General features: G+C 51.2%; 6 protein-coding genes across 6 annotated transcripts; 5 read left to right on the top strand and 1 right to left on the bottom strand.

Annotated features, from left to right (window-relative positions):
* The first annotated feature begins 3,885 nt into the window (after positions 1-3,885).
* TrAFT101_008338 (uncharacterized protein) lies at positions 3,886-6,164 on the top strand. The gene is made up of 3 exons (XM_024907984.2): positions 3,886-4,426; positions 4,498-4,698; positions 4,785-6,164. The coding sequence occupies exons 1-3, from the start codon at positions 4,125-4,127 to the stop codon at positions 6,028-6,030; spliced, it is 1,749 nt and encodes a 582-aa protein (XP_024762250.1). The 5' UTR covers positions 3,886-4,124; the 3' UTR covers positions 6,031-6,164.
* Positions 6,165-7,283: 1,119 nt separating this feature from the next.
* TrAFT101_008337 (uncharacterized protein) lies at positions 7,284-9,195 on the top strand. Its single transcript, XM_024909707.2, has one exon. It carries the CDS (start codon positions 7,652-7,654, stop codon positions 8,963-8,965), a length of 1,314 nt encoding a protein of 437 aa, XP_024762251.2. The 5' UTR covers positions 7,284-7,651; the 3' UTR covers positions 8,966-9,195.
* A 414-nt stretch (positions 9,196-9,609) lies between these two features.
* On the top strand, positions 9,610-11,045 carry TrAFT101_008336 (uncharacterized protein). The gene has a single exon (XM_024907985.2). The coding sequence runs from the start codon at positions 9,844-9,846 to the stop codon at positions 10,894-10,896; it is 1,053 nt and encodes a 350-aa protein (XP_024762252.2). The 5' UTR covers positions 9,610-9,843; the 3' UTR covers positions 10,897-11,045.
* A 228-nt stretch (positions 11,046-11,273) lies between these two features.
* On the top strand, positions 11,274-13,471 carry HAS1 (ATP-dependent RNA helicase). The gene is made up of 5 exons (XM_024899810.2): positions 11,274-11,728; positions 11,806-12,295; positions 12,373-12,734; positions 12,805-12,927; positions 12,993-13,471. The coding sequence occupies exons 1-5, from the start codon at positions 11,324-11,326 to the stop codon at positions 13,368-13,370; spliced, it is 1,758 nt and encodes a 585-aa protein (XP_024762253.2). The 5' UTR covers positions 11,274-11,323; the 3' UTR covers positions 13,371-13,471.
* Positions 13,472-13,800: 329 nt separating this feature from the next.
* TrAFT101_008334 (uncharacterized protein) lies at positions 13,801-15,641 on the top strand. Its single transcript, XM_024905404.2, has one exon. It carries the CDS (start codon positions 13,920-13,922, stop codon positions 15,501-15,503), a length of 1,584 nt encoding a protein of 527 aa, XP_024762254.2. The 5' UTR covers positions 13,801-13,919; the 3' UTR covers positions 15,504-15,641.
* Positions 15,479-16,271, bottom strand: TrAFT101_008333 (uncharacterized protein). Its single transcript, XM_024903775.2, has 3 exons — positions 16,001-16,271; positions 15,589-15,933; positions 15,479-15,529 (listed from the first exon to the last, which is right to left on the bottom strand). The coding sequence occupies exons 1-2, from the start codon at positions 16,198-16,200 to the stop codon at positions 15,783-15,785; spliced, it is 351 nt and encodes a 116-aa protein (XP_024762255.1). The 5' UTR covers positions 16,201-16,271; the 3' UTR covers positions 15,479-15,529; positions 15,589-15,782.
* Positions 16,272-17,180: the final 909 nt, after the last annotated feature.

The following is a 17,180-nucleotide window of genomic DNA, read 5'->3' as shown; positions in this document are numbered from 1 at the left end:
ATAAATGCCGAGTTATTTGGGGTAATATGGGATATCTAAGCGAGGTGAGGAGGCACTCTTGCAAGGGCGTGAGAGGGGAGACGACGTGATTCATCACAAAAGAAGAGGAAAAAAAAAAAAAAAAAGTTAGCTGATAGAAATCCCCGTCGCATACAAGGCCACCCCTGATAAGCGGGGGAGAGGGGGGAAAAAAAAACCAGGGAACATGGTAGGGATGTCACTCAAAACCGACTTCTGCAAGCCTCAATATTTTAGCGTCCGCCCGAAGCAGGATGTAGGTCCCGAGCCCTAAGCTGAATTGAATGCTAGAGAGAGGCACTAGACTCGCGGTACGACGCTGAAGATTCCCCGTGAAACGCTTGGTGGAGATGCGCAATATGCAAGCAGGACAACTCCTGAGGCCCTGAAATTCAGACGACAGGCTGCAGGTGCTTGGTTCAAACTCAAGATGCATGAAGATAAGACGAACTTGTCAGATTAAGCACGTGTAGTTTCGAAATTAGACTCAATGGAACACCGAAGACGCGGTTCAGCATAAGGTCTGAGAGAATTAATTCCCCTAAAGCCAACTCTATTGCCATGCTCCGAGACTTGGCTTTTTCGGCTGAACGTCTGGAATGCACTTCCCCAGGTACATGCCCGTCAGGTACTGTACGCAGTTACTTGTACAAGCTACCTATGTATGGCATAGGAGCTATCTGCTGTACATCGCACAGTTTGCCGAATGTGTCGTCAACCTTTTAGGACTCTTTTCCATCATCGCCTAGTTGGCGAAAAAGCTACAAATAGGCCTATTCTTCGGCTCTATACGAGTCTTCTCTCTTTCTATAACCCCTCTTAGAGGCCCTTCGATACGACCCGGACGGGCCCCTCGTGTTATAGCTCCTCCCAAGGCTAGAGGCTGTGTCCGTTAGCTTCCGAGACCTTCCTTTTCGGTCTGCCGGGCTCAAGCGTCAACACAACACCACCATTAAACCCACCAAAAAGCAGGAGAAAGTAAAAAACCAAACTAACTGGGCCGACATAGGAATTATTGGTATTGTAAACACCGGTTTCCGCGCTCGATCAATTCCTCGCTCCCGCAATTCGGAAAGCTGTCAGCAGCCCCGGATCTTCGTGCAGAGAGCGATCTGCAAACGATCGGCGGCGCTATGGGTGCTCACGGCCCATGGTGATCTTTTCATTCTTTTTCCTCTCCACTAGAATCTCATTCGGAAGCCGGAAATCATCGACGCTAATAGTTTGTGATAACTTGTCAACGTTGATTGACATGGAAATCATTATACGTGTGGGATAATCAGAAACTTGGATTCCAACGGAAAATCCGGTCGAGCAGTGCTAAGATTGCCTGTAGCTAAAGGCGACTACCCATTTTAGTAATTCTTCGCACTCTTTGGTTTTCTCGCTTAGGATTTCTCATTGAGGAATCTTAGGCTACCGTTGGGATGGTTTGCCATTAGTCAGTCAAGCTTAGGCAAACAATATCGCAATCTCGTAAACCAGCATTGGCTTACCTTGTCTTTCTAAGCCATCTAGCATCGCTTAGTATGGGAAATAAAGATTGAACGTTGACCCTGGATTCGTTGACATCGACATGGGCCTGCAGCCATCTCTATCACATTTCTGCGCTCTGTACTCAGTCGTTTTAAACCAGATAACTGAGAGGGAATTGTCTTGTGTTCCTTGCTTTCGCGTAGACTGGTCACGCGAGTATCCCACCTGAGACCGAACGTGTTTAGTAAGAACAAGCAAAAGTGATAATGAACTGTGACCGTCCATTGCCGGTATATATGCATCTATATCAGGAAAAAGTCCCGGTAGTAGGTCTTTGATGTCATGCAAACCCCATACTCTAGCCTCGGAGAAATGCAGGATCAGAATCCTTTCAAAAGCGACTATCCAAACACGTTGATGGGTCAACTTTTTTCTTCAACGTTCTTCTGGAGGGACTAGCTGATAAGAGGAACACCCATGTTGCTACCGCAACGTGGTCGAGAACCCAATCAAACCACGATACCGGCATGAGGGTTTATTCCCGAACCGGGTGCCATAGAAGGCAAGGCGCCGGGGGGGCAGCCAATATTTTCGAGAATTGATCCAAGGGGGCACGGGGTATTGCCCGAAGAGGTTGCAACCATTGGATAAGAGAATTTCCGCTTCACGCAGAAAGATCTGGAAGGAATCCTGAAAGATGCACGGGCATTTACCTTCGTAGATGGCAATTAGATCTGGCCTCCAAAGTAAGACCTAGACACAACCTCACCGGATTCTAGTGAGTTAGGGGGGGCGAGAAAAAAAAAACAATTGGCCGACCGAAGATTCAGCTGGCTAGGGCGGAAAAAAGTCTCGTTAGAAAGGCTGAAATGCGCGTTCTCTCCATTCCATAATATCGCAAGAAAGCGGCCAAGATTTAGATCCGGCGCACCTTTGAGTATTCTCCCTTGACAGTAGGCTTCTGGAACATGGCCTTTTTCCATCCCATGCATCTGTCAGGGCCCTCTTCAAGAAGCTTGTCTAAGTCTTACATGATCACATTCGCGGGGACCACGAGGGCCATGAAGCGTTTTTGCATGATAGGAGCAGGGGGAGCATCTCCTTGAGCCAGAGTATGTGTCAGCTGGATATTCGGAACGAGGTGTTGGAGCCTCGAGGCATAGGTCTGCTTCTTAGACTGGCAAAGTGCCCGCAACTGGGGACTTGGCAGAGTCTTCCAAGGTTCTTAGTTGCTTCGCACCACGCGAGGGCCACAGTTGATGCCGGTGAGGTGGATCTGCCTAAAATAGGAACTGTTCCCATACATACTACGTACAAAAATACCCTGTCCTGCGTCTACAGCACTGCACGGCGCGTGAATGTGCGAGTGAGTAAGTGGCTAGCCACGGCGAACAATCCCTGTCTCCACGATTGGTGAGTGGATTTTGGTCTTGTATGGAGAAGAGCAATCTCCCAGTCTGTTGGGAAGAGCCACTTGACCTTACCAAACAACGCAAGAAACCTACCCCACGTAGGGCCATTGCCTCCCAGCAACCATAGGAAATACGGCATCGCGGGCAAAGCTGAGGATTTGAAATTTTTTCCAGCCTCAAGCTGCAGCTGAGCCAGTGCCGAGTTCCTACGCTATTAAACTCTTGGCAGCCCAGGTGGGAAAAGACCAAGGGCAGACATTCGCTCCATGCGGCGGTAGACACTGCTAGTGCCACCACCGACATCATGGGTGTGTGTAGCCGACCTGGCCCCTGGAAGCTGCATGGAAAGGGGGTTGGCTCGCATGCCTTTATCGTAGATCGGGCTTGGCCCCAAGACGGGCTAAGCATGAATTCGGTCTCAGGTCAGGGAGCGATGCTACTGTAGCTGAAAGCGGTGCATGTCCGAGGACGGCTGAGGACACCAATCTGGGAGGGCTGCGCCGCACGCTTTGCTGTACACGTCCGCCGTTGCTGGAGAAGCTGCCAGGTGAGGGAGACCTAAACACAGGAAGGCCCTCCATCTGCTTGGAATTGGGCCGAGATATCCATGTCAGGCTTGGAGCTCCAATGCCTACAAGTTCGAATTATAAGCGACCTTTGCTTTGCAATCAATCTCGCCAGCGCTAAGGGGTTCTCGTGGAATTAGAATGCTATAATATAGACTATAATAGAGCAGATATGGCAACAGCATCTTGGCAATAGAACTACGAGTAGTATGATCTAGATATTATTGCTCCGTATAAGAAGACGCCATGAGATGGGTGGATTGGAATGCTAGTGACCGTTGCTAGTGCCACACGTGTCCGGCACGATTGTGCTGATGTGGTTACTGTATCGGCACAGACTCTCGTCGCAAGAGTCCAGTTGCGGACTTGGCCGTTGAACAGACCACTACTCCACCCAGCCGAGGCATGATTCTACAACAGGCGGCACGCCGGGATGCTACTCTCACCTGTTATACAATCTCCGCGTCTCCAACGTCTCCATAGTCGATAGTACGATGCGATAGACTTTATCCACAATACTGCATGTATATACTGGCCGCAACGGCGCACGCTGGTCGTGATATCTATCTTCTTGCCCAAACCCGAGCTTCACCTCGCCATTGCAACGCCTAGGAAAGCACACGAGGCCTAGGAAAACACAGACAAAGACAAGATGAGAGCCTCCATCGCGGCCGCGGTCGCGCTCTTTGCTGCTGTCAACGCAGACACCACTGCCACCGCAGACACAGCTGCTCGCCCTCCTCCTCCTCCTCCTCCTCCTCCGCCGCCGCCTCCATGCCGCAATCTTCCCGGCGATCCTGGATGGCCATCCGCTGCCTCATGGGCGGCGCTGAACAACACACTCGGAGGCCGACTCATCGCCACCGTCCCTCTCGGAACGCCATGCCACGACCCGAAATACAACCAGGCCGTTTGTGCGAATCTGCAAGCCAACTGGGAGCTGCCGCAAACACAGTTCGTACATGCCTCGTTTCCAGCACCTCTTGCGCAACGAATGGGGATTTAATAGGAATGTGATAATATAGCTACGTGACGTCGTCGTCGGTTATGCAGCCCTTCTTCGCCAACCAGAGCTGCGATGCCTTCACCCCCGAGTCTCAGCCCTGCCTCCTGGGCAACTACGTCAGCTATGCCGTCAACGTCTCATGCACCGCTGATGTGTCCGCCGCCCTGGCGTTCGCAACCAAGAACAACATCCGCGTCGTTGTTCGCAACACTGGCCATGAGTATGCCGACCTCACTTTTGTTTTGTTTACTTATAGCATCGTCCCTCAGGAAGCATCGTCTGATAACCTTTCTTCTCTCCATCTAGCTTCTTTGGCCGCTCTACCGGTGCTGGCGCCCTGGGCATCTGGACCCATAACCTAAAGTCTGTCTCCGTCATCAAGAACTATTCAAGCGCAGGCTACTCTGGCGCTGCCATCAAGGTCGGCGCCGGAATCCAAGGCTTTGAAATCCTCGAGGCTGCCCACGCCCAGGGATTTGTCGCCGTCACTGGCGAATGCCCAACCGTCGGCGTCGCTGGAGGCTTCACCCAGGGCGGCGGCCACTCTGCTCTCAGCACCCAGTTTGGTCTCGCCGCCGATCAGACTCTTGAGTTCGAGGTTGTCACTGCTGCTGGCACTGTCCTTACTGCTTCTCCTTCCCAGAACAGCGACCTGTACTGGGCTCTGAGTGGAGGCGGCCCCGGCTTCGGTGTCGTCACTTCCATGACGGTCAGGGCTCATCCCGAGGCTATCGTCGGTGGCGCTCAGATTGACATCTTTGCCGCCTCCACCACCCAGGAAAACTTCAACAGAGTCATTTCCGAGTTCTATGCCATGATTCCTACCATGATCGATCAGGGTGCCATGGTGGTTTACCTCATGAACAACCAGATCCTCGAGGTCAAGCCGATTACCGTCTGGAACTCTACCGCCGACTTCGTTGAGAACACTGTTCTCGCTCCTTTCACCGCATTGCTCTCTGAGCTCGGAGTTCCCGCAACCATCAAGTACACCGAGCTTTCATACTTTGACCACTACAGCACCTACATGGGCCCTCTCCCCTATGGAAGCCTCGATGTCGGCGACTTCAACTACGGCAGCAGGCTGATCCCCCGCAGCGTCCTCGTCAACAACAACGATGGTCTCCAGGCTGTCATCCAGAACCTCACCGCCCAGGGTGTCGTGATGGCCGGCAGTTCCGCAAACTACGCTCGCCCCGCCGGCGTCAACAACGCAGTCCTGCCCGCATGGCGAAACACCACGATCCATCTGCAGATTGGCACCCCCTGGAACAACACGGCCCCTTGGTCACAGATGGTCGCGGACCAGAACACCATTACTCACGAGTATATGCCCCAGCTTGAGGCCGTGACCCCGGGCAGCGGCATCTACATGAACGAGGGTGATTTCCAGCAGCCCAACTTCCAGCAGGAATTCTTCGGCTCCAACTATAACACTCTTCTTTCCATCAAGAAGAAGTATGATCCCAACTCTCTCTTCTGGGGCAACCGCCTTGTGGGCAGTGAGGCTTGGACGGTCGCGAACAATGGAAGAATGTGCCGTGCTCCATGAAGAGCCCTTCGATGATGGGAGGATTTTTGTATAAATAATTATTGTTAGTTGCATAGATGGAGCCAGCGTGAGCTACGGAGAATAATTTATGAAAGATAATATATTGAAAGAAGTAAAATATCATCAATACTAAGTCCATTCAGTGAAAGTAACAGAAATGAAACAAAGGCATTTCTCTCTAGTTGCAAGGAAGCCAATTAAATACCTTATTATATATATATATATATATATATATATATATATATTATCGCAACTTATTAGTATATATATCTTTACATCACTTGATACTTACTTGCTTTTATTTCCTTCTTTATGATTGAGGAAGTTTTTTTTTTTTTTTTTTCCTCCTCAAACCTCTCTGCTATATTCAACAAATCCTACTTGCTTTGCATACAATATTGGAATATTGGTTCTACGATAAAAACCAATCTACCCTGACAGACAACACCCATAAACTCGGCTAGCAAAGTTTTAGCTTAATAGATCCGGTATTTATTTTGGCAGTATCCGCAGTATGCGCTTTTGCAGACATGCTAGATCAGTTGCCGAGGCACCGTAGCTGGTGTCGCCCTCGGTTGGGTTTTCATCTAACCTAGAGGAATATGCGTATCACAGACTTCAGATACAGTCTCAGTATCAACCAGTATATCGCAAATTTCTTTATAAAGCCCGCGTAAAGGCTTTTAAGTATAGTGCTACATACGACGAATGACGGTTTTGATAAAGGCTCTTTCTGCGTTGTCAAGATTGGTCAAATCCTAGTAGTATCACAGAGGGGGGTTATTTTGCTGCTGTTGAGGATACACGCGCAAAAAATTATTCCCCAGATTAAACCAACATATTTAAACACATTCCCAAGTCTTTTGCCGTACATGTTATACTATTTTTATTCATACTAATCACTATTAACACTATTAAACATTTAATAAAGTGGTTTTCCTGTTAAGTTTACTCAGTATTATTACTATATAATAAAAAAATGTTGTGAAAATAAAAAAAAATAAAAAATAGGATTCTGCCAACAGCGTCGATATTTTAATCTTCTCAACAAAAGAATAGGCTTTGTAGCCGAGTCTCGTAAGTTTCGCGTATGCACCCCAGAAAGTGAACGAAAGTGGCGTCCAATCTGTGCTCAGGCAATTCGCCTCGAGTCTCCAGAGATCAAATGAGACGGACACAGCGGAATGTTCTATGCATTAGTACCGAGTTATAGCGTAAAGCTATAGCGCAGAGCCTAAAGAAGCTTTGGCCGGATGGCGTTACATAAGCTCGAGCCGCTGTCTGAGATGCCTGCACGTGCCACCGCCTTATTGTTGATGCTGTTTCATCAATGCGTCGGTTCAGGCTAATTCATCATAAACACCGAAGGGCTCCGTCTGCATTGTCGCAACCCTCAACAGGAATCAGAGCACCGTCCGGTTTTTGCTATTTCGCCGAGCGCGCGCAGCAGATTGCAGGTCGCCGAGCCTTATGAGCAATAGCCTGTAAGAGATGGCACACTGAGCTGCCCGCTATTCTCATCTGCTGTTCCATTGGATGTCTGCGACGTCACCAGTTGGGTACGCCTTCGCGCAGCAGCAAACCAACAACACCCAGCAACCCAGCCGACCAGCCACCAGCAATGGCTTTTCTCGAGGATCCGCGCCTGCGTCAGCGCTGGAACCAGATCACACACGATGCAGAGGCCGTGACTGAGAATGCCGCCGCCGGCATCTGGACGTTTCAGCATCATTACATCAATCCGTGCCTGGGGTCGATACGAGGCGCCGTTGAGCAGTGCACGGCGGTTTGCCTGGGCGATGCCGAAGAGCGCATTCGACGGCAGCGCGAGCGCGCTCGCGAGAGAGCAGAATACAGCTTTAATTTCTACGATGACTGGGATCGCGAGGAGGAGAGCGGCGGGCTGCTGGGCAACTGGGGAGGGGAAGACTGGGATCGTCTCTTGGCTGGCTCTGGCAGTCAGAGGAGACCCGAGACGGTTGACCACCAGCCACGTCGAAAGCGAGGCATGAGCTACGGAACAAGAGGGGCCAGAAGAAAAAACAGCGAGCAGGATCCCACCATTATCCCCAGCACCCAGCCGATTGGCTTCTTGAGCAAGCTCCCTTGGAAGATGGGCGGCACCTTGCGATACAAACCTAGTGCGGCGGATTTGCAAGAGCACCCTGGTGCCAGAAAACACGAATATACCGAGACGCAGCCGCTGCTGGGAGCGGAAGACGATTCGGACCATGGAGAATTCCTACAACCGTCACAGTCCAGGAAGCGGAGCGGTACAACGGGATCGGGCGCAACATCAGACTCTTATCGTTCTCGTGGTGATTTGTTTCCCAGCGACGGTGAAGGAGAAGAAGATGCAATAGCACTTGATGACGATGTGACCTATGACATGATTAGAAAGGATGACAGGAGCAGCAAGAGCGGAAGAACGCCGAGTAGTAAAGGCAAGCGGCCGGCGCATACCGTCTCTAGAACAGTATCTAGAACGACCCTTGGCTCGGTTGGATCCAGAGAATCTTTGGGCCTTGGCCTCGCCATATTTGGAGCAGTACCTCAAGACTCGGCACAGAGTGCTCAGCCCTTGCCATCACTCAGAGACCTCGAACTAGAAGAAGAACGCCTAGGAAGGGAAGAAGACGAAGAATTGGCAAAGAAGAAAGAGGCTGCAGCCCAATTGGCGCTGGAGCGAGGGCTGCAAACAGAAGCAGAACCGAAGCTGGCGGATGTGGGAGACGACGAGTATAAACCAGAAGAAGAGCCACATGAGATTCACTTGGAAGACGATGGTGAGAGCGATGATGATGAAGGTGACGATGAAGGTGCTCTTCGCGATTCCGGGATATCCGGACATGATTTAGAGGCTCAGGCCAAAGATAGGGTAACACCCCCTGTCAAGAGCGGCTTTATACCTGCGCGGCTGCCGCATTTTGAATGAGTTATTGAGCATCGCGGTGGCTCTATAGGAGATTGTATGCCTCGGACATGTTTAGTCTTGGACATATATATTGTACTACTGACATGGGGTACCTAGATGTCACTGATTATTCCTTGGGCAGGACGTGCTTAAGATTTCTACCAGCAACCTGCTAGCGTGTAATGGAACAACGCGGGCAGAGGGCAACAAATATGGTCTGACGAATATTATGAATGAATGAGAAACGAATCACAATTTATTTATATTTGTGTCCTCTTGGTGATGTAATTGCGCTGTCTTTGGAGTGCTTCGCGAAACGCTTGTCTGTATCTCGACAAGCTTTCGGGTTCGAGTTTCCACGATGTAGATGCAGTATCTATCACAGAATAGGCGGCGTAATCAGACTCTGTCCTGTCCTGTATTCTACTATATTTCCCATATTGGTCTAGATGACTTGAAAGTCTCGAATATTATTTTACACGTGCTTTCGGAGTATTAGCAGCACCCTGACTCCGTGGAGTTTCCACTTGATGCCGATTCGTGATGCCTCGGCATCGATCGCTTCCCCGCAAAGCGGCTGGTGCCGTAGCCGCTGCCGCTTTGGGTGCCTGTCGCAGCGCGTGCTACGCCAAAGCCCCGGAGAATAGGCACGGAGGCGTGCAATTGCTGCCGATGGCTGGACGGGGGTTTGCTCAGGGTTCAGCTCCTTCTTGCTGTCGAATGTTTTTCTTCACCTTCATCCACTCGCTGCAATCTTGTCTCACTGTTGGCGGTCTTGATTATTTCTAGCAATTGGCTGGCCGCTCGGTCTGATTTAGTCCCATGCTTGCCCTCCCATAGCAGCAGATACACCACTTGTACTCGGCCTCTATACACCATCTCCATCACCAACCACAACCATGGCGCCCACCGGACCCATCACCACTCCCATCACCACCCTGCTGGGGATTCAGCATCCTGTTATCCTTGCTGGCATGGCCCGCACTTCTGGAGGCCGCCTTGCCGCCGCCGTCTCCAACGCTGGCGGTCTGGGCGTCATCGGCGGCTTTATGTACACGCCGGACCAGCTCCGCGAGATCATTGCCGAGCTCAAGGCGAATTTGAAGAGTCCGGACCTCCCTTTCGGCGTGGACCTGGCGCTGCCACAGCTGGGGGGCAATGCGCGCAAGACCAACCACGACTACACACACGGGAAGCTGGATGAGCTGATTGACATCACCATCGACAGCGGCGCAAAGCTGTTTGTCTGCGCGGTGGGCGTGCCGCCGAAACACGTCCTGGAGAAGCTTCACAAGAATGACATCCTGGTGATGAACATGGTCGGCCATCCGAAGCACGCGGTCAAGGCTCTGGATCTGGGCGTCGATATTGTGTGTGCTCAGGGTGGCGAAGGAGGTGGCCACACCGGCGACGTGGCCAATTCAGTCCTGATTCCAGCGGTAGTTGACGTGGCACGACGATACAAGCCGCCCATGCTGAAGGGCTCGCCAGCTCTTGTCGTCGCTGCGGGAGGCATCTGCAATGGACGGGGCCTGGCCAGTTCGCTGATGCAGGGCGCCGTGGCCGTGTGGGTGGGCACGCGATTCCTCGCTTCAGACGAAGCTGGCTGCAGCGAGGAGGCCAAGAAGGCGGTGGTGACGTGCGGCTTTGAAGGCACGGAGCGAACGCTGGTGATTACGGGCCGGCCACTGCGTATGAGGACCAACGGCTATATCCAGAGCTGGCATGACCGGCCGGGCGAGATCAAGAAGTTGGTTGAGAAGGGAGTGATTCCGATGGAGAATGATCTGGACGAGGGCCGGGACATTGACATTCCGCATTTGATGGGGCAGGTTGCGGGAGCTATTGATAAAATTCAGCCCGCGGGAGAAATTGTTGCCGAGATGGTGCAGGAGGCAGTTGACATGCTGAAGCTGGGAGGGACGTATTTGACGGCGAAGAGCCATTTGTAAGTGAGTATAAGATGAACGCTAATGCGTGATGCCATGTTCTGCTTTTTGTCGATTAGGACATTTATAATACAAATAACATGTGCAAAAAAGAAACACGAGCTAAGATAAATAATTCTTATATCCATTGACGGCTGACGAGACGAGACTGCTTCTCTTTGCTGCAATTAGAACGATACTATCGTCAAACACAACGTGTGGTGTGTGGGTGGCACGAACAAAGGAGTACGTACCTGTGGCTGGTGAATTCTTAGCTCAGTTGATCATGGCAGATGCCTGTGGCGCAACCCCCACTTCTAATGTAGACCCGCTTTTTTGCAAATCGCAGACCAACTTTTTTTTTCTTATCGGTTCCTGATTGCTGGCGAAATATTTCTGCTGCATTACAAACAAGCCTTCACCAAAATACCCATAAACCACATCGTCAATCATGGCTGGCGCTACATTGAACAACAAGCGCAAGCGCAACCAGACCGATGCCGCTACCGACAGCTCCAAAAAGTCAAAGAAGCTGAAGAACCCCACCCCGGCCGAGCCCAAGGAAGACGAAGAAGAAGTATCAGAGGAAGAAGAGTCGAGATATGAAGATGCGGTCTCAAACCTCGAGCAGGAAAACGACAATGACGGTGGAGAATCAGATGCTGGCGAAGGATCCGATCTAGAAGACAAACCTGCCGCCAAAGACACCGATGGCGATGTCATTCCCGCCAACTCTGCGCCGATACTGTCGACCCTGGCCGAGTCTGACAAGTTTGAAGATCTCAAATTATCCGAAAAGACCATGAGGGCGATTCAAGAGATGGGCTTCACAAAGATGACTAGCATCCAGCGCAGCGTTCGTCCTCCTCTTTCAAATTCCTGGCCTCCACGGCATCTGGATTCATTGGTTTACTGACACTGCTTTCTAAACAGGCCATCCCACCTCTTCTCGCCGGCAAGGACGTGCTCGGTGCAGCAAAGACTGGATCCGGAAAGACGCTTGCCTTCTTGATTCCCGCCATCGAAATCCTCAGTTCTCTGCGATTCAAGCCCCGAAACGGCACCGGCGTCATCGTCGTGTCTCCCACCCGAGAGCTTGCGCTCCAGATTTTCGGCGTTGCGCGCGAGCTGATGAAGCACCACTCACAGACGTATGGTATCGTCATTGGAGGAGCCAACCGAAGAGCAGAGGTCGAAAAGTTGACCAAGGGCGTCAACCTGTTGATTGCTACTCCCGGCCGACTGCTCGATCACCTTCTCAACACCCAATTCGTTTTCAAGAACCTCAAGTCTCTCATCATTGACGAGGCCGATCGTATTCTGGAAGTTGGTTTCGAAGACGAAATGAGACAGATTGTCAAGGTGCTGTCAAACGATGACCGACAGACTATGCTCTTTTCTGCGACACAGACAACCAAAGTTGGTGAGTGTTTTTTCTTATCTGAGCCGACCTGATCAAATAATGTGGAATTAGTGGCTGACTGAATTGTGATTGTATAGAGGATTTGGCCAGAATCTCTCTGCGACCCGGCCCGTTATATATCAATGTCGATGAGGAGAAGCAACACAGCACAGTCGACGGCCTGGAGCAGGGCTACGTCCTGTGCGAGGGCGACGAGCGATTCCTACTACTATTCTCCTTCCTCCGGAAAATGCAGGCCAAGAAGAAGAAGGTCATTGTCTTCTTCAGCAGCTGTAACTCTGTTAAATACTACTCCGAGCTCTTGAACTACATTGATTGCCCGGTGCTGGACCTTCACGGCAAGCAGAAGCAGCAGAAGCGAACCAACACATTCTTCGAGTTTAGCAACGCGCCACACGGTATCCTTATCTGCACTGATGTTGCTGCTCGTGGTTTGGATGTGAGTATTCTGTTGCCACTGGAAAGCCACAAGAAGTTGTCGTAAAACTGACTGGTAAAAACTTTTCTAGATTCCCGCCGTCGACTTCATCGTCCAGTTTGACCCTCCGGACAACACTCGTGACTACATTCACCGAGTCGGACGAACTGCCCGAGGTACCGATGCCAAGGGACGAAGTCTGCTTTTCCTTCAGGTAAGCTCAATCTCCATCATCATAGTTGTGTTACTTGCTCCTTGGCCACTAACATATCCAAATAGCCCAATGAAGTCGGTTTCCTGTCTTACCTCAAGGCCGCTCGCGTCCCCGTTGTCGAATTCGAGTTCCCGCGGAAGAAGATTATCAATGTCCAGTCGCAGCTCGAGAAGCTCATCGGAAAGAACTACTATCTGCAGCAGAGCGCCAAGGAGGCCTTCAAGGCCTACCTCCACGCCTACGCCAGCCACAGCCTGCGATCCGTCTACGACGTGCAGAAGCTGGACCTGGTTAAGATTGCAAAGAGCTTTGGTTTCCCTACACCCCCGCGAGTGGATATCCAGCTGGGAGCGAGCATGGGGCGGGACAAGGTGCAGGCGAGGAGGTCGTATGGTAGCCAGCCGAAACAGGTGGGCAAGTACAAGAGGGACAAGAGGAATTAGAAGTGTAATTTATTCATAAGGCGTGGTATATAAAAGTGGGAATTAATAAGGCGTATTTTGTTTATAAGAACTCGTTGCTGCCAGAATCTGCGTATCATGGCTTGAACCGAGGTGCTTTCTCAGCGCAGTGACATGCAATTGTTGAAGATTGAGGGCTGAGATGTTCAGTCATTGAGACAAGATTATCCGCATTTCTCGTTCAATTCATTTGACATTTTACTAAAAGCCTCTCTTGTTTGTTTGAAGCCCCCAAATATGCTCCCTTCTGTTGTTATCGCCCTATCGCCAAGGCCATTAGACTCTTTATGCGCAAACCGCTGCATGTGGCTGAGCTCGGTACTAACGTAAGCAGCAATTTCCAAACATCACCCAACGTCGGATGCTTCGCCGATCTCTTCTCACTCATGCATCTTTTCCCCATCGCATCAATTGGTTTTGGCGCTGCTGGATTTTTGTCAATTGAAGCGTTTGTTTTCGTATGCACACATCAATTATCGATTAATCTATAGAAAGAGCGTTCAATTGGAGCAGACCTCTGACGTCACCACCATGGAGGCTCACGATGCAGTCGTCTCATCCATATCTTCACGCGTCAAGCACTTCCATCAGCTGCAGAAGCCGTTTCGCATCTACCATGGCGCCACCAACAGCACGCGTCGCTCCCACCGCAGCTCGGAAAACACAATCGACACCAGCCAGCTGAACCACGTCCTCGCTGTTGATGCCACGGCCAAGACGGCCGTCGTGGAGCCGAACGTGCCGATGGATCTTCTCGTCAGCGAGACGCTGCACCATGGGCTGGTGCCGCCCGTGGTGATGGAGCTGCCGGGAATTACGGTGGGAGGGGGCTTTTCGGGGACTTCGGGCGAGAGCAGCTCGTTCCGATATGGCGCGTTTGACGCCAATATCAACTGGATTGAGATTGTGCTGCCGGACGGCGAAGTGGTGCGGGCGTCCAAGACGGAGAGGCAGGACCTGTTCTGGGGCGCGGCATCGGCGTTTGGGACGCTGGGCGTGGTGACGCTGCTGGAGGTGCAGCTGAAGGAGGCCAAGAAGTATGTGCAGCTGGAGTATTCGCTTGCGTCGGGACCAGCAGCCATGCTGAAGCGGGTTCAAAAGGCTTGTGATGTGCCGGAAAACGACTATGTCGACGCCATTGTGTTCTCGATGGATACGGCCGTTGTTTGTACGGGAAGACTGACGGATGGACTGCCAACGGGAACGAAGCCGGTTGGCTTTCTCGGCCGCAGCGACCCCTGGTTCTACACTCGGGCCAAGGACGTCGTGGAGCGGCTAAAGACGACGGGGTTGGGCAATGTGAAGGAAATGCTCGTCACAGACTTTGTCCCCTTGGAAGATTATCTCTTCCGGTACGACCGCGGCGGCTTCTGGACCGCCGTGTACGCTTACCGATACTTCATCACGCCCTTCAACAGGATCACCAGGTACCTTTTGGATTCCTTCATGCACGCTCGCGTCATGTATCGTGCTGTGCACAAGAGCGGTCTTGCAGATTACTACATGGTCCAGGATGTTGGCGTTCCATACGACAAGGTTGTTGAGTTCCAAGACTGGCTCGACAAGGAGCTGCACATTTACCCTCTCTGGATCTGCCCCTTGCGCATCCGCCGCGACGACCCAGATTCAGGCCACGGCTTGCACTCTGAGTTTGCGAAGCCGGATGTTCCAGATTTGATGAATTTTGGTGTCTGGGGCGGTGTCAAGGGCAATCGCCGACAAGTCATCGAAAAGAACCGCGCTCTGGAACGCAAAGTGCAGGAGTTGAATGGCAAGAAGTGGCTGTACGCTCATGCATATTATACCGAGGAAGAATTCTGGTTACACTATGATAGGACGTCGTATGATGCGCTTAGAAAGAAGTACAAGGCTGAGTATCTGCCGAGCGTGTACGACAAGGTCAAGGTTGATGTGGAGGGCGAAGAGAGGGCGAGAAACGCAACGTGGAAGACAAGAAGTAGCGCCGCATTTTGGGACCTTTGGCCGTTGGCGGGATTGAGGGGATTTTATAGTGCGGTTAAGGGAGGTGATTACTTGCTGCAGAAGGAGAAGGGGAAGAAGAAGAGCCCGGAGACGGTGGCTGCTGCGGCGGAGGCGACACCGAAGACTAACTAGTATATAATAGATATGTGTGTGTGCATCTTGGAGACGGGATGTGAGATACCCTTTGAAGCTTCAGATTGGGAAGATGGGAGCTTACTAGACTTGAATGATGTTTATTTTGTTTTCGTATAGATAGTAATTCGATATCCATTATACACTTTGATGATTCCCATCCCCGTCATTACTCTTACACAGCCAAAAAGTATCATGTTTTCTTCTTTTTTTCTTTCCCTTTTTTGTTCCGATGACTTTCATTTTGACAGTCCCGGGCACAGCAGACAGACTTCCCTCTCAGTCATGTCGAAAGCCTCCCATCTCCGTCTTTGTCCTCCCACTCATCTCGCCAAGAGTCTTGTCACGCTGCCTCCTCGCCTCCTCGGGGTCTTTGGCGAAGAAGTTGTAGCCAATAAGGACGGCGAGAGCAGCACCGCCAATGGCCAACCTATCCCCATGTTAGTTACAACTCCACAACAATCCCATGTCTTTTATAAAATGCATTGAGAACGCACCAGTTACGCTTAAGAGCTTCGGGGCCGCCCGGATTCCGCGGCGGCTGCTGTTGTCCGCCGGGACCGCCGAGGTCGTCCTTGTGGCCGTACGTGGTGGCCCGGGCCGAAACGGTGGTGCTGAAAGGGGCAACGAGAGAGCGAGAGGCAAAGGTTGGGCGGAGGGCGGTGCGGAAGAGGGCGGTGGACGATCTTGCAGACATGGTGTTGTTGAGCTGTGTTTGTTTAGACTTGTAGAGCTGAGTTGATTTGAATATTGGGATGTGAGAATTGGTTAGAAAAGAAGATGGTGTGCTGGAAATATATAAACTGTGTTGTGTCAGTGAGGGGCCCCTTTTATTGCTACAGTGCCTTTGGATCTCCGATGACTTCAACGAGGTGGCGGTATGATGTGGGCATGACGTGCGGGCTGCGGGCACTGCAGCGTGTCCCGCAAATGGCAGCGAATTCACATAGAGAGCATAAAGGCAAGGTAGGATGAGGAGAAATAATGGGCTTCTTGGGTTCGAGAGGTGATTGTGGCGGGAGTTGGGATTTGGACTGGATTGGTTTTGGCATGTTGTGTGGTGTGACGGATGGAAAGTGGGCTCATGAACGTTTTGGCGAAGAGGGAGGCAGGGAGGTTATGGTCTTTTGATAAGATTAGATTGCTGGATGGCATTTGAACTGATATTATTTGATTTTAATTTTAATGCAAAATACAACTGATGCATCTTTTGTGATGTTGTGTCGAGGATAGCTCTGGTGGCGACTTATAGCTACGTGATGCTGTACTTGCCAATGTAAAGAGCTGCGACAAGTCCTTCTACAAACCTGTGCGGATCGAACGTCAGAGTTTCTGAATAGTTGAATTGTGTTTGTCATTCGATAAATCATGGAAAATAGATGAAAAAGTTATCCTCAAGAATGCTGCCCGATGATTGCCTTGACCTGATAGAAGCGTTGTTATTACAAGTGCATCTCTTCAGCATACATCAGGCCCCACAAAGGACCGAAGCCCCGTGTCATCGGCGCCGGCGTGTCGCAAGCCGGAGCCGCGTTACTTCGCCGGATAAGGCAAATTCGCCTCGACGACTCGGTACCGTAGAAGGACCCAATTTGGGGTCTGTTTAGTTATTTGCACGCTGATACAGCATATCGGCGCGATGGGCGTGGCCTGGCTGTACCTATATGGGGGTGTCTG

Source organism: Trichoderma asperellum, chromosome 5, assembly GCF_020647865.1.
Source record: "Trichoderma asperellum chromosome 5, complete sequence".
NCBI lineage: Eukaryota > Fungi > Ascomycota > Sordariomycetes > Hypocreales > Hypocreaceae > Trichoderma > Trichoderma asperellum.
Note: the sequence above shows the minus strand (reverse complement) of the source record. Positions and strands in the feature narration are given on the sequence as shown.